At 36.7% G+C, this 16,931-nt stretch overlaps 2 protein-coding genes and 1 pseudogene across 3 annotated transcripts; all 3 read right to left on the bottom strand.

The window, feature by feature from the left end:
* The window catches only part of LOC132602333 (proline transporter 2-like), a 38,465-nt pseudogene that overhangs the window by 8,182 nt on the left and 13,352 nt on the right, over window positions 1-16,931 (bottom strand).
* Window positions 4,643-6,019, bottom strand: LOC132602217 (uncharacterized). Its single transcript, XM_060315195.1, has 2 exons — window positions 5,611-6,019; window positions 4,643-4,938 (listed from the first exon to the last, which is right to left on the bottom strand). The coding sequence occupies exons 1-2, from the start codon at window positions 5,970-5,972 to the stop codon at window positions 4,932-4,934; spliced, it is 369 nt and encodes a 122-aa protein (XP_060171178.1). The 5' UTR covers window positions 5,973-6,019; the 3' UTR covers window positions 4,643-4,931.
* LOC132601944 (uncharacterized) lies at window positions 8,343-12,027 on the bottom strand. 2 transcript variants are annotated; one of them, XM_060315010.1, is made up of 3 exons: window positions 11,719-12,027; window positions 10,728-10,850; window positions 8,343-8,644 (listed from the first exon to the last, which is right to left on the bottom strand). In XM_060315010.1, the coding sequence occupies exons 2-3, from the start codon at window positions 10,834-10,836 to the stop codon at window positions 8,358-8,360; spliced, it is 396 nt and encodes a 131-aa protein (XP_060170993.1). In that variant the 5' UTR covers window positions 10,837-10,850; window positions 11,719-12,027; the 3' UTR covers window positions 8,343-8,357. The 2 variants fall into 2 exon arrangements, with proteins under 2 accessions (XP_060170993.1, XP_060171041.1); XM_060315058.1 differs by lacking the exon at window positions 11,719-12,027 and having other exon boundaries at window positions 10,728-11,173.

Raw genomic sequence — 16,931 nt, 5'->3', positions numbered from 1 at the left:
TAGCATCCTGTTTATAGATGTGGTGCACAACACACCGATAAACAAGGCTCTACCGGACACGGCCTGCAGACATTCCGAGGACTAACCGCTCTGATACCACTTCTGTCACGACCCAACCCCGTGGGCCGCGACTGGTATCCTAACTGGATACCCATACGTACCTACCTGATAGAATCGGCGTGCCAGACAGAAAATTCAGAATAAGCGTTCTCAGATTCAAACTAATACAAATGCAGCGCGCTCGGAATTATATATGTACATAAGCATACTGAAACTTTCACATAAGCCGATGAGGCTAACATAACGGACAGAGTCGCAAAATCGTACACGCCTACCTGAACAGATGTAACCCGTAACCCACATACATATCTACAGGCCTCTAACAGACATACAGAGTCATATGACGGGACAGGGCCCCGCCGTACCCAGAATTATCATACATACAGAATATACAGGTGTCAGAAGATATATACCAAAAATATTCACTCCGGATCAAAGGAGCTCTTCAAAATAGCAGAATCTGAGCCCTAGACTGGCGGCATATCACCGGGTGCGTCTGTACCTGCGGGCATGTAACGCAGCCCCCGAAGAACCGGGGGTCAGTACGAAAAATGTACCAAGTATGTAAAGAAGAAACATAACAAACATAATCATAGTCTGAACCGGAAGCACAGAAATATAGCGGACAAAACCATAAATCAAACGGACGGACAGAATCATGGTCCAGACGGACGGGCAGAATCACAATCCATACGGACAGACGGAATCATAATCCATACGGACAGACAGAATAATAATCCATACGGACAGACAGAATAATAATCCATACGGACAGACAAAATCAGAATCCATACGGACAGACAGAATCAGAATCCAATCAGACAGACAGAATCAGAATCCAATCAGACAGACAGAATCAGAATCCAATCAGACAGGCACAATCATAATAGGGCACAGGAACGTGGTCGCCACTCCTGCCTTTGGCGCCACAACATATCATATTTCAGAAGATTTCATACCTTCGAACATCTCCGTCACATAACACATCATATCATAACCACGGTAACCCCGGGGACAGATCATACACCGGGAAACCGGACACATCATACTTCGTAACATATACACGGTAACCGGGGACGGACATATACCATAGTACCCCGGAACCGGACACATCATACTTCGGAATTCATACATGGGACCCGGCCCCTGACAAGGGACTCGACGGCCCATCCGCACGATATAAACCGGCCCGGGATCCGGCGAAAGAATCATAGCACATGCACGAACTGATTAATGAGAAACTACATACATACAGATCATTATACAGACCCAATCAAATTGAGGTAGGCCATATGGCGAGTCAAATCAGAGTATTCGGATAGTGTTCATAATATGCGCCTATATCCTACTTGGGAAGGCACGGCAGATTATCACCGAAATCAAATTTCCACATATCAAAACCATTTCGTAGGATTTATATAAAAATAGTCATATCATGATCAGAATAATAGTCCAGATGTTACTTTTGAAAAACGGACAGGAATAAGGCAATTTAGGTCATACAAGAGGTATCGGGGCTCCGTGGGCCCACCTCTGACCAGCCCGAGGCGACATATATAAATTACTGATAATAGACCTTATGAGGTCATCCATAATCATTTGGAAGTATTCCGACTCCGTTTAGGAAAGTTCCGTACAAAAGTTCACTTTATAAGGAAATGGTTTCAATCGTACTGAAGGAATTGGAGCGGATTTCCATCTCGAATTCCGAGGAACGGAGTCGTATTCAAGGCTCGCGGCCGAGCCTATTACATTCAGAACATGCCTAAGAATAAAGGGGTAGGCTTTACATACCTCAATAACGCCTTATACTCGCTTAGCTTCACTTCCAATTTCGTCCAGAATCTACAAATGGTCAAGTTTGCCAAAAGTCAAATTCAAGCTTTTAAGATTCCATACTTAATCACATAATTGCCTACCGAAATTTCGGCAGCATTTCCCCTATATATATATCATCCCCGAGACTTAGCTCGGCTTAATTTATCAACACAGCAACCCAGAAACAACATCAATAACAACAACAAGCATTACAAGACACATAATATGGCATAACTAGCCATCTTTCCGGCATAACATAACATCTTCCATTCCGACCTTACCCTTTCAAACCAATCTTACCATTTTCATATTCCTCACTTATCAAGGCCATTACAACATACGTCGGAGGCATATCATACCATTTTCACAAGATATACATAGGGTATATACCATATACAAGTTTCCTACCAAAAGCTTAATTCGCCCACAACTTCCAATCTTTTAGCAAGCATGTTCATGATATATTTCTATCTTCCAACTTCATCAATGATAATCATAATTTGCCTCTTACTACTTTCATTTCCATATTTACATAGGTTACAATAAGTTTGCATAATTTCCTACAACAACTTAGCAACCATTTTTTTTTTCCATGATAACAAAAACCATTATTCTTTCATTCACTTCACAACAACACAATTAACATACTAAATACAACAAATCCATTTCCATTTCAAACCCCTACATCACACGGCCACACATTATATTTTCCAACTTCCACTAATTCATTCAACTTTCACTTCCAATGCAATTTCTACCATAATCACAACTAGATTCCAACATGAATTCAAGTCATTATATACATGCAACATATGCATACACACGGCCAACTTCCAAACAACATACCCACTTTACAAACTTCCATATTTTCATACACTCTACTCAATTCTACATATTACAACATAAACCAAACTTCATAACATAAGAAAATGAATTAATTCATACCTTTTCCTCAAGTTCTTCACTAGCCACCAAAGTCACCCTTTTGGCCAAAATAATTATACCGAGTTGTAGAGAATCTTGAGCTTGGTAATAATCCCACAAGAATTGGATTTTTGAACCAAAGGAATTGGCTCCAAGAATTTTTCTTTCTTTTTCTCTTCTCTCTTTCTCTTACCCGAATTGCCTCTCTTTCTTTTCTCTTGGTTTTTCTTGTTTTCTCTTGAATGTTCTATAGATATAGATGACTTATAAGATAATTTATCACATGGAAAAAAATAATTCCATGGACTTGGGTCAATGTACATGGCTGGTTGGGCCTCCCTTTGTTGGGCCTTATTTTTTTTTTTTTGAGTCCAATTGTTGGGATAAATATTGTAATTCATGGAACAAGTTTCCAAAATTCCAATTTTTGCCCTTGGCCTCCTTTCATAATTCCACACCAACGTATTCATAACCGACACATTCATACCAAGTAAGGTCCAAATATGGCCTTATTCATTACAAGTCAAGTTGTCTCAAATTTTTCGAATATACAAAAATACCGGATGCAACAATGGGATTTTAGCTTATGGGATTTTAGCTTACTTGCTTTGATCCAAACTTGTGAATATTTGTGAAAATGTGTTTGTGATTTTTTTTTCCTATGTTTTGTGTTTAGTTTTTATTATATTTTTACTTTTGTCTCTATGGCATCTTGGAATGAAAATGGGTTTGATGGTTGCAATCCATATTTTGATGACCCATGTCCATATTTTGGAGGACCCCACTTTTGGCAAGATTGTGAAAATGCTCCCGGGAGAGAGATGCGTGCACCGTCTCAATCCTATGATGGAAATATTTGTAATATATGTGGTGGTCAAGGTGGACATTGTGGTGATTGTCCCAATTATTTTGCTCCCCCTCCCCCAAGTTGTTTTAACGAAAATGCTAGTTGTGCTTTTGAGTTTGATAGGGATAATGACACACTACAACAAATTCGATTATCAGGGACAAATAATTTCGTCACCAAAAATCTTGTGTGATGAAAACAATTTCGTCAATCATTTGTCCTTAAAAGCGGGTCGCTAAAAGTATACAAAGACAACTTAATGTTTCGTCGCTAAATAAAGTTTATTAACTATGAAATCCTCCTTTCGTCCCCAAATGCATAGTATTTGTGACGAACATATTTGTCATAAAAAGGATAGATTTTCGTAGTTGATAGTGTGTTTTTGTCACTAAAGAGGCTATTAACACCGACGAAACTACCTTGTCACTAACTATGTAGTTTGTTCAGTGACGATATCAATTGTCTCAAAAGATATATGTATTTTGTAGCTAAAATAATGTAATTTCGTCACTAAAGACTACCTTTTATATACAAAAAATGTTTCGTCCCTAAATGTATAGAGATTAGTGACAGATTTGTTGTTATAAACAAAGTTTACAATTTTGTAGTTAAATCTATCATCTCGTCACTAATAGTATTGCTTTTGCTGACAAAATAAATTGTCACTGTAAATTGTCATGATTAGTGACAATTACAATTGTCATAACATAAAGCATTAATTCGTATCCAATAAGAAGGAGGATACTAGGACAAATATATTTTTGTCGCTAAATTTAGTCAACTTATGACGAACTAATTTGTTTCGTGACGAAAACATATTTGTCTAGAAAAATTTAGTTTAGTCGTCGCCAAAAATTAATCCTTTAATGACAAAATATTTGTCACTAATTATAGACATTCGATGACGTTTAATTATTTAGTAGATATTAATTTTTAAAATAGAATTGCATAAATTGAAAATAAAATAATAAAACACACCAGATAATAATACAATTCACCCATGATCATACAATTAAGAACAACTAAAATTGTACTGAGATCATATCTCTTTACAAACTCCTAAACAAAAGTAAAATTGTCTAATAACAAGAAAATCCAACTGAAATATACTAAATATTACTCCTAAACTAAGACAGACAATACAGTTTCTTCCAAAGTGCCAATTCAACTGAAATATACGAAATATTACTCCTAAAATAAGACAGATAGTGCAAGTTTTTTCCAAAATACTAATAATGTGGTGACACTCAGCTTGCAATCAGTCTTGATTCAATTCCCACATTTAATACCTGCGGAAAAGAGAGAAAAGAAAATTAAGATTAGCTTTAAAGTGTAGTAGTTGAAGAATTCAAATCCCCAATCCAAAGCTAAATAGAGTTCATCATCAAAAGGGTTTATCAATTTGGAACAATATCATGCTGCAATACTATAAATAAGATGATATCCAGAATGCTTTGTAAGCAGACTGAGATGCCAATATAAAAACCAGAAAAGAGAAGTCCATTATATCAAAATTGATATAGAAATCGCTGATGTATATTTGAATGACGCCAGGAATATACAGTGACCAACCATGCATGAGCCAGTTACAGATAAGAGCATTTGTTTATAAATTGAAGTGTTACTCAAACTGCCAGGACTGCATACTAAGTCGCGGCCAACAACCCAAAAAATTAAAAAGAAAAAAACTGGCAGCCAACAATAGTACCACAAATGACAAGAAATGAGAACTAGCTTGAACAAGAAACCACTAAGCATCCCAAACCAAAAGCACAGTCAAATAGAAAACATCTCTCTTAATGAAATAGAGAAACTGAATGAAACAAAACTCATGCTAATAAAATGGCTGTTAGATGGCTGCTAGAATTAACACATGGGATCAGACACGTAGGACTCTAATTGATATATATAACAAAAGAACTATAATAGAACTTGTCATGTAAAGTTGTGCTATTTCTAACCTTGATGGCGATGAGCTAACAAAATGTTGCATTTTTTTAAACATTTCTTCTTGGCGTGCTGCTAGAGTAACCAATTGAGAATTTAATGCTTGTATCTGGGACTGCTGGGTTTCTATCTGGGACTGCTGGGTTTCTATCTTGGACTGCTGGGTCTCTACCACAATTTCAGCTGCATTTAATCGTTTCTGTAAATCATGTTGGGCACTAGCAGCTTCCTCTTTCGTCTTTCTAAGGGAATCTTCTAATTCTGCCGTTCTTCTTTGTGTGGCTCTTGTAGTATCAGGTTTCGGACCATAACCGAGACCTTCAATGTACCCCGATTTTGTACCAAGCGTAGTATCCATAATTTCATCAATAGTCATGCAAGGCTCTCCTGGCTCTCCCGAAGTATATATATCTTTCAAATATTTCATATTGTTCTGCATAAGACTATTAATATTATTTAAATTAATTATAAATCTAGCAGAAAATACAACTATATTGCAGCGAAAACACGCTACCAAATAGCAACACAGGACACAAATTCTACCAGCGAACACAGCAACATCTAGATTGGAAATCAGTTTTCTGGGAAACTATAACAAAATAAATATTCCCCTGGTAAAATGGAATTCACCAAACTCGCTCGGGAATTGATTTGAGTAGCTGTTTATGTTGTAAAGTGGAATTTTCATTATTTTAAAGTCCAATCACAAGAAAAAGCTTATTATGAATTACTCAAGGCTAATCTCAATTTTTAAGTCAAAAAGAAAGAAAACACAACTTCTGAAGAATATTTACCCGGACAAATGCAATGGCTATGGTACTAAAATAATAATTTTCTTACATAGTTAGTCTCAACCTCTAGAGATGACCATCCTTTTTCAGTAGAGTAATGAGTACTCTTGTAGAACTCGATTCTGTCAGGCTCTACTCCATTTTCAGCCTATAAAATAAAATATTAATATGATGTAGAACTAAAATATTGTTAGTAAGAAGAACAAAAATGGTATAACTTACAAGTTCAGCACGAGCAGGTACAAACGCTTTTGACCCCATAAAATGATTAATTTTAAGCTTAGCTCGATTGGCCATGTTTATCTCGCATCGTTTCTACAAAGAAAATATAAATATATGTAACTTAAACAACAAGGAGAATAACATGAATATAAATTACCTTATGCGCTGGATCAGCCCACATGTCACAAAGCTTATTCTAATTTTCTCGGGTCAACTCTGGCACTTCAATTTTACGAGCTTCTTCCTCGGAACGTGCTCCTTCAAATAGTTGTTTTAACTTGTAACGCCATTGTCGGCTTCTATTTTTTAGAATATCCTCAACACTATCTTTCACGTAATGCTTGTCCAAATCAATTTCAAACTTCTCCTAAAAAACAGATATGTTATGAAGAAACACACAAACAATAAAAATCCCTTTTATATTAAAACAATAACTAATCATAACATCGGCTAATATACTAGTTAACTTCAAACTCAAGTATATAGACCAACTGAAAATTTGAAGCATGTTCGTATCACTGATCCTACTTATCTAGGAAAGGATTTAGTACAATCTTGTTTCAAACCAGATCTAATACTACATACATCATACTTGTTCATAAATGGTTATTATTATATTGTCCTTGATCCAAACTGCGCTGAATATGATAGGGGTTTACTAAGCACTATGATTACTACTACAAATTGCACTAATGAGATTTTAGTAATATATGTATATGTGGTGCAGCTTTCTGTGGTATTTTTGTTCATATTACTTTGCAGATTCATAAAAAATATGCAGTGTGCAGAAACTCTTGCACTTTTGCTGGTTTTTTGTTCTGCAAGACTCTAAAATCTGCAAAGTGGTTGAAAATGACTATTAAGCCATACTTTATCCATTTATTGGCTTTCTCTCAATGTGTGGTATTAGCACTAGGTGCTCAACCTACTGAGGGATCGCCAATTTATGGAAAGGGTAATGGTTTTCTTGAATGGCAATACTATGTAACTTGGTGCTACTACAACAACTGCAGTAACTACAGTGATACGCCAGGCATAGTAACAGAAGGCCATACTTAATCTATTTATTGGCTCTTTCTGAGTGTGTGGTGTTAGTACTATGTGCTTAACCTGCTGAGAGATTGCCAAATTTAGGAAGAGTACTGGTTTTAGTGGTTTTGATACAGCTAAGGATGGTCAAGTGGTGCTATTATTAAGCAGAAAAAGCAAGGAATCACAAGAGTTGCTGTATACTCATGCAATATGGCTAAAGACTTGAAATATCAAATATGCAAATACCATCAGAAATGTTACTCAGGAGAATTTCACAAGGCCTAGGAGGATTTGCAGCAACAACATCAGGGAAAAAACATTTGCAAGGTTATGCTAAGCTTAGAAAGACAACAAGAAATGGTGCAACAAAGGATCAAACTTGGGTCATCATTTGGAGGATAATGCAAGGCAAGTAGCTATGGAGAGGAGCAGAAATCAATATGCAACTGATTTGTTTCCACAAGGAAGGTTGTGTATGCAGCAGTTTTTCACACACAGAGGCTATGCATGCACAGTTCCATATCAGCAGTGCAGTCAAGGCAAAAACTGTACTGTATAGAAGCAGTTTATGGCCATTTCTTGGCCAAAATTGTTTCAGTTACATAAGTGAACTTACTACTAGATTTCGATGGAGATAGATATCGCCGATGAGTTCATCAAATAAATAGATAAATGAGTAACAACAATACTCGAAAGAAGAGAATTCACTATAATCACTACCATGTAATAAAATTACAAGAGTATAGAATCCTTATGTGGCATCTAATGAGTGCTGCATCTTTGTCCTCTCTTGTGAGTTCCTTCCACTTGTTTGGAAGCGAAAGAAAATTTCTAGCAATTATCCCTAGTTCATTGGATAATTTTGCCGATTGAGTTGGCTTAGTTGGCCTCCCTTTACCAACTGGGATCTCAATTTTCATCTTGCTTCCCATAGTCTTCCTCATCCTTTCAAGACCTTTCCCTCTAGTCTTGCCACGACCATTCCTGATCCTAGGGGAATCATCTGAAGGAAAAAAGTCAGTTCAAAATACCACATATGAGTATCGCACAGGATGAAGAAAGCAACAACTTAAAATTTTGCTTCATTTATTTTAACAGACAACCAAGTCAAGAAATTCATCGACAAAACAACAAGAATATAGGACAGCTAATCCGCTAATAGCATCTCCTTTGATCATTGAGATCATACCCAGTGATTATAAATTTCACAGATTACATAAAATGTCGTTGGATTCCAAAGGCGTAGATCATAACAACTATCCATTAAGGAAAAGGTTTAAATTGTGCATATTGACGAAGTAGGTACCTTTACATATCTGGTTTTTATACCCTGATGAGCAAAGGAGAGCCGGTCAAGAATAAACCAAGTGTAACTAGCACTAGTTATCATGAAGAAACTATTACATGTAATCTATGCCAACATTTTCAACTTCTTAGACTCACGTATGTAGCTTATATAGCATATTGACAAAGCAAAATCAATCGCAACTGCTCACACAAAATATCCAATGGCTTGCATTTTAAGAAAATATGTAAGATAAAGGGTGATATCATTAAGCACTTCTTTTTAAAATGTTGAAATAACATCAGATAACTTTATGAGTTAAATCCGCAAAACATATCGGTTGATGATTGAATTACTGAAATAACAGTCAAGATCAACATAAGAATTATTTGAGAAATTCGGAAATGCAAGAAAGAGAGGTGAAAAAAATTAAAGAACACAGAAGAAAGAGTACACTAAATAATTATTACAGATTTAGTACTTTCACTATTACAACCCCAATTCTAAGTATGTTAGCTCTAAAATTTTCTATATTCCACTTATAAAGAAGCTCCATTGTGTATCAAAAAGAATTTCACTGTCCTGTCAAAATAATCGAAGGTAAACGAACCTCGTTTCTCAATTACCACTCCTAATTGATAACAGGTCGCCAAAGAATAATATACTGGGGTTGTTATATGCTGCAACTGTTTATCTATTCACTATGTGGATTCACGTACAGGGAAGCTATTAACTGCTGATCGTTTGGTAAAAAGGGGCATGGATATAGACACAAAATGTAGCATATGTTTACAACAAGATGAGACAAATGAACACTTGTTTGGCTGCTGTATGGTGACAAGATGCATATGGGATAGAGTACTAAGATGGATGAACAAAACTACTCCACAAAATCTCACCTGGGAACAACATAAACAGTGGATCATTGGAAGTGTCAAAGGGCAATCACAAGAAGCGCAACTGTTCAAACTATTATATACAGAGTTAGTCTACAAGGTTTGGATGGAACGCAACCAACGAGTATTTGAGGCCAAAAGCAAAACAGGGGAACAAATTGCAAAGGAAATTATATATACATGCTGTGTTCGAGCTCCTCCGAGACTTAGGAATTTAGTAGACAATCTTGTATTTTAAAGCTTATGTTTCACTTTTAGGCTCTTGTTCTGTTAGATTTATTTGAGATAGCAGGCTGCGGTATCGCCTTGCTACCAGTTTTGTAATGAATACTTGGTGATTAATGGAAAGTTAGTTACCAAAAAAAAATAAAAAATAGTCGGAGGTTCCAACAAAAAAGGAGGGACAGCATGACCATCTTAAAGGACATTGCACAGGAACTGCCTATCGCTGCACAAAAACAGTACAAATGGACAGGAGTATTGAATACTGTGCAAGCATATCCTTAAAAGCATTGTATAGCTATAGATAGGAATCCTTGTAATACAGCTTAGTTTTCATTTTAATCTTGCCTTGAACTGGTTCCTGGAGTCACAAAGGACCAGTAGTGTAATTATGCTCAATTTGGTTGAATAATATTTACACATTTGACCCAAAAAAAAAACTTGCTTATCATTCCAATCATTCGTGGTTGAATGATTTTCGCTAGAGTGAACTGAATCAACTTCATTTATCCTAGTACTTCGTTTGCCCAATATCACTCTCACCATCCTCAAATACTGAGCTAATGTCTATCTCTTTCTTTACTAGTTTAACATAAATGAAAGTTTCAAAGGTTAATGCTTTTATTCCAATTTGGCCAATAACTAAATAATTTAATTCTAACTAATATAATAAAACGTATTACCTGTATTAACAGCGGGAGTAAGGTTATTTGATTCATCCGGGGATTGAGTAGCTTGAATAGTTTCCCCTGTAAGTGTAGTTTGTTTGAAGATACATCCTCCTGGTGCCATTGATTTGCAAAATTCTACAAAACACAATATCTAATTTTAGTATGTTCATAAGATGTAAACTGGATTAACAAATCAGTAGTTATATAAAAGCACCAAATCACTGATAACTAAAGGAAAATCCAGAAAGAACATAAATCATGAAGCTGGAAAGTCTCACGCACGTCATTTATTAAGAAGAGTTCAATGTCTTCTTGTTGTATTACTAATTGAATTTTTCAAGCATCACTAGCGTACTAAAGAATCAGTATAACATACCAAAGATATATTTATGCAGGAAATTTCCAAATGTGAAAGCACAGAAACTTTTTCATAAACTTATATAGGTTACAGTGTTAACAAGAGGCTGTGGTCTGATAAATATTGAGCCTCGTGAAGAAATACCCATTGGTTTCAACAAAATATTTAATTAAACTACAAAATATTCATCTCAAAAGATATCGGTTCGATTCATCCGGATTCAATTTGTCATTACCCATCCGAATTCTAATCATTTGACACAAACACATGCTTTAATACCATGTTTTCACAATCAATCCTTCCCTCAAAACCCGAGGGGAAAACGCCAATATGAACAAAACAGAGGAGAAATTATTTCAATAGATGCCTTGAATAATGTCATACTTCACTCGTTATGTGCCACACCAACGGTAAATATACACACCGCACGAAACTGTAGTCTACACAGTAAAGTAGAGTCTTTCTGTTTCAAAAACTTATAGTAATTTATTTTCTCGAGCTTCTAGATTGATTATATGAGACAAATATAAATCAAGATGAATGGATGTTCAACAAATAATCAATGAACAAATCATTCAAGATATCATTGTCACAAATAACTATCAATTTAATCTTGTTTAAAGATAAAGGAGGAATGATACATACCTGGTCTTCTTGCTCAGGTGCAGAAGTTCTGCTTCACTTTCCAATGTAACTTCTTCGTTTATTTTTTCATATATATGGTGGTTATCCTGAAATTATTTTGGAGCCAAAATTGTGAAAAAATGTAAGCGCCAAAAAACAGTTTTTTTTTTTCATTTTTCAGCTTTCTGTAATTCTCTTTGGTGGGAATTAGAAGGACAACGAGTTTGAAGGAAGTGGTGCCTCTGATTAACCCAAAAACTTAGGAAGTGGAGAAGTGCTCAAACCCAGCACTAGATATACGATTGTTAGGCTACATTTTAGGGTTTTGTTGTTATGACCTGATCCCCTTTCCCCTTTTTAATGTTATGTGTTGCATGAAGATAGTGGGGCTTCTTTTTATTATTTGATTAATAAATTATCCACTAAGCTTTGCTTAATGGTATTTAACTAAAAAAAATATATGAAAAAGGAGATATACAGGGAGACAAATACTTTCATATATTATATATAAAAAATATTATCTAGAAGATCAATGAATATTGATGAAGAATTTGGAAAGGTTTAGAAGTTTGAAGCCACTAAATAAGTATAAATACAAATAAATAAAAAGACCAAAAAAGAAAAAGGCTCTTGGCATTAATAATATGACTGAGCATTTTAGCTATTATAAATGTATTTAAGTTTTTGTATATTATTAACATTAATTATTTCATTATATTTTAAAAGGGGAGAGATATTCATCAATATTTCCGTCTTTCAATACCGAGCCGAGCTCAACTAAGCTTTGTCCAAGTATCACCGAGCTCAAGTTGGGCCGAGCCAAGCCCGAGTTTGCTCTTTGATGTTTTGTTCTACGTACTGCTACACCATTGGAAAAATTAAAATTATAATAAAGTGGTTGATTGAATTTCATTAATTATTGAATTCTTAAATTTAAAATGTTAATTACATTTCGCACCACCAATCACAAAGATATAAATGCTCTTCCGTTAACTAATAACTCCTAATATTGGATTATTTTAGCTCTAATATATCTTTTCATATGTAAAAACTTAGAGGATGTACACCATTTAGGGTGTGTTCGGTATGGTTTTTCAATTTTCTCATGTTCGTTGGAAATATTTTCTTTAAAAAACAAGTTCTTTAAAAATGAGGAAAATGACTTTCCTAATGAAACTAGGGAAAGCAAGTCCACAAGTGACATTCCACCAACCACCACACTCGACCGAACCCCAACCACTCCATGCACACCACCCCCACCCACTACCCCTCTACCACCCCAACACCCCACCACCTCTTCACATTTTTTTTTTCAAATAGACTTTTTATTTTTATTTTTTTTACACCATCCCACCCCCCCCCCCCTTCTCAAAACCCCGGTTGTTTTACTTTTATAAAACATGAAAAATTTGTGTGTAAAATTGGTGTGGGGTGGGTGGTTGTGGGTAAGGAATTTTTTTTTTAATGATTTTTTAAAAAAAAAAGTAAAATAAAATATATGAACTAGAATTGGGAGGGGGTAAGTGGGGTGGTTGGGGGTAGCAGTGGTGTGGGTGAGGTGGGGTTGGGATGGGTGATGGTATGGGGTAGGGGTGGGTGAAGATGGAGTGCGTTCAAGGGTGATGGTTGGGTGGTGAAGGGTGGGTGCTTGGGGTAGGTGTGAGTGATAGGGGGTGGGGCTGGGGCTTGGGTAGGCATTTTCCGAAAAATATTTTCTACGAACTAACCGAACATGAGAAAATAAGTGAGAAATTTACTTATTTTCCACTATCCAACCGAACGTGAGAAAATAAGTAGAAATTCACTTATTTTTCAAGAACAGATTTTCCAGGCAAACATTTTTCGTGGAAAATATTTTCATGTGTGCTCGGTATGGAGGAAAACATTTTTCAATTTTTCCATGTTCGTTTGATCAAAATTTTTGGAAATCATTTTTTTAAGGAAAACAAGTTTCTTATAAAAGGGGAAAATGACTTTCCTAATCGAAGTACGAAAAATAAGTCCACAAGTGACATTTCACCAACCACCCTACCACCACCAACACACCCCCGATCACTCCTACAACCCCACCTAGCACTCCCCACCACCCCCACCCCCACCCCCACCCCACAATTTCCCCTACGCCCCCTCCAATTATTTTTTGAAGGACGTGTTCGGTATGGAGGAAAATATTTTCTGGAAAATGTTTTCCAATTTTCTCATGTTCTTTTAGTCAAAAAATCTGAAAAATATTTTCTTTAGGAAAACAAGTTCCTCAAAAATGGGGAAAATAACTTCCTTAATAAAAGTAGGAAAAACAAGTCCACAAGTGCATGCCACCAGCCCCACCCGACACACCAACACCATAACCCCCCGTCCTAAAAATAAAAAAATTATAATTTTGTTTTGAAAAAAAAGTTTTGATTTTTTTTTTGGGTTTTTGCACCACCCACGCCTACCCCCACCCCCAACTACCAAACTCCAACCACTCCTGCAACCCATGCACCCTCCCCCCCAACCACCAAACCCCAACCACTCCCGCAACTCATGCACCACCCCCGCACCCTACCCCCTCCCCACTTTTTTTTTAAAAAAATTTCTTCTAGGTTTTCTACACCAACACATCCCCCCTCCCCCCCCCCCCCCCAACATTTTTTTTCTTTTTTTCTTAAAAAATGTTTTAAAAGTTTCCCTTTTTATTTTTTCACCCCACCCATCCCCACGACCCCCCCCCCCCTCCCGACACCCCACCACCACCTCCAATTTTTTTTTCTAAAGTTTTGAAAGGTTTTGTTTTTTGATTCTCTACACCCACCGCATGCACCCCCTACCCCTTTCCAAATTTTCTACTTCCTATTTAATTTTATCTTTATTAAAAAATTATAAAAATTGAAAGTTTGTGTGGTTAAAAATTAAGATTTTTGGAGGGGGTGGTGTAAAAATCCAAAATAAAAAGTAACTTTTAAAACTTTTTTTAAGAATTTTTTTAGGGGGGGTTTCCCGTGGGGGGGTGGGGGGTTGTGGTATAGAAAACCAAGAAAAGAAAATTAAAAACTTCAAAAAACAAATGGGTGGAGGGGTGAGTGTGGGGGTTGGTGTGGTATGGGTCCACTGTGTGTTGAGGGGGGGGGGGAGATGTGGTGGTGTAGAAAACCAGGAAAAAAAATTAAAAACTTCAAAAAGAAAAAAATTTGGGGGGGGGGGGAAGGGGGTGGTTGGGGTGTGGGGTTTGTGTGGTATGGGGAGGTGGGGTTGGGGTGGAGTTGGCGGGGTTTGGGTGGGTATTTTCAGAAAAATGTTTTCTACCAACCAAACAAATATGAGAAAATAAGTAAGAAATTCACTTATTTTCCACTACCCAAAACGAACATGAGAAAATAAGTTGAAATTCACTTATTTTTGCAAGATCACATTTTCCTGAAAAACATTTTCCTCCATAAAGTTGTAATGTTTTTTTTTTTTTTGGGTGTTGGACTCAAGGGATCCTCTGCTACGAGTTTTTATACAGTGTGCCTCCACTTGAGGCCGAGAGACAGACCGACACATTCAGAAGGTAACGATTTCTCTGCTTTTGTCATCTTTTAACTGTTACTGGAAAATCAAGATGTACTAACTCAGAGTATTATAGAATTATGAACGTAGACCTCAGCTTCCCTTCAACACCTGATGTATCTGCTGAAGCTAAGAATCTCATTAGCCAGGTAAATTGATTATTACTTGTCTATGCTTTAGTTCTGTAAGAAGAAACTACATAAACTGAAGAGTGGTTAGTTAAAACACATGCAGTGCATATAAAAAATAATACTGGTGTATATAGGTCAAAGAGTTACGTTTTAAAACACTTGCAAAATTTCTGGTTGCACGCCTTCTTTCTGATTGTTTCCTTTCTCTTTGCAGCTTCTTGTGAAGGACTCTTCAAAAATGCTTTCTCTTCAAAAGATCATGGAGCACCCTCGGATAATTAAGAATGTCACATGACATTATAATCTGAGTCGCTTCGCCAATTTTCATCGTTTAGTTAAAGCGCCCTGTCTAGTGAAACTGTGAAAGTAACCGATGACATAATGTTTGTTTTTTCACCTGTTGGTGTTTCAACTCTTTTTGCTATTACATATGATATGTAAATGTAATCATCTTGGTTTCAATAGTTTGTATTGGATGGAGTGTGAAGCTATGTTGGTGGACATTGATATAGTTTCCTAGAAATAGTTGTATATCATTTACATATGACTTTACTGGATTTTCTATTAACTTCGAAATTAGTATCTTACCTTATTCTCATAGTTTACTACTGTTACTGTTTATGATGCAGGATTCTCCCAGTGCAGCTCAGAATTTGGATTTAGATTCAACTCTTGAGGCTAGAACTTGTGGGACACGACCCGCTGGTGAAGTTGAAGGAAGCAATAACAATCATCATTCAATCTTGACAATTGCATTCCAGTTTGCTTTTGAGAATCACTGTCATGACCCAACCTAGGGCCATGACCAGTGACCGAGCTTAACCTGCTTGATAACCTAACTTATGTTACCTGTACTCAAACATCCCAAAACATATTTATATATATATGTAACATATCACAATGCAAGCCAACGAGGCTGCTAATGCCTCTGTACAACAAAACAGTGGCCGGTAAGGCCAAACAGTATCCATGACACCCACGCTGTTCGCAGACTACTAGAAGAGTATGACCATGCATAAGTGACGGAACAGGGCCCCGTCGTGCCCATAATATATACACACAAAATTATACCAAAACAGGAACAGTCTCCGAAGTAAGTGGAGCTGTCTGACTCTCAACGCTGACTCCTCCTAGGTGGCTGGATTGTCTGACCGCATCCCTGAACCTGCGGGCATGAAACGCAACCCCCGAAGAAAGGGGGTCAGTACGGAATATGTACTGAATATGTAAAGCATTACTGAATCATAAACAAGGAAAAGCGTAACAGTAAACAAGTTTAGAAAGCAACCTAGAACAGCATTTTGAACCATGCCATATGGTCCCTTACACAAATTCTAGCATACACAATATAAATATAGAATATCCTACTCGTAGTCGCTTCCGGCTAATAATACAATAGTCCCTTCGGACAGCCGCTTCCGGATAATAACACAATAGTCCCTTCGGACGGTCGCTTCCGGCATAATAATGATGGCCCCTTCGGGCAGCCGCTTCCGGCTTAATAATAATGGCCCCTTCGGGCAGCCGCTTCCGGCTTAAGAATATCATAATCCAGCTGATCAGGTGGAACAA

The sequence above is a fragment of the Lycium barbarum genome, chromosome 1 (genome assembly GCF_019175385.1).
Source record: "Lycium barbarum isolate Lr01 chromosome 1, ASM1917538v2, whole genome shotgun sequence".
Classification (NCBI taxonomy): Eukaryota; Viridiplantae; Streptophyta; class Magnoliopsida; order Solanales; family Solanaceae; genus Lycium; species Lycium barbarum.
Note: the sequence above shows the minus strand (reverse complement) of the source record. Positions and strands in the feature narration are given on the sequence as shown.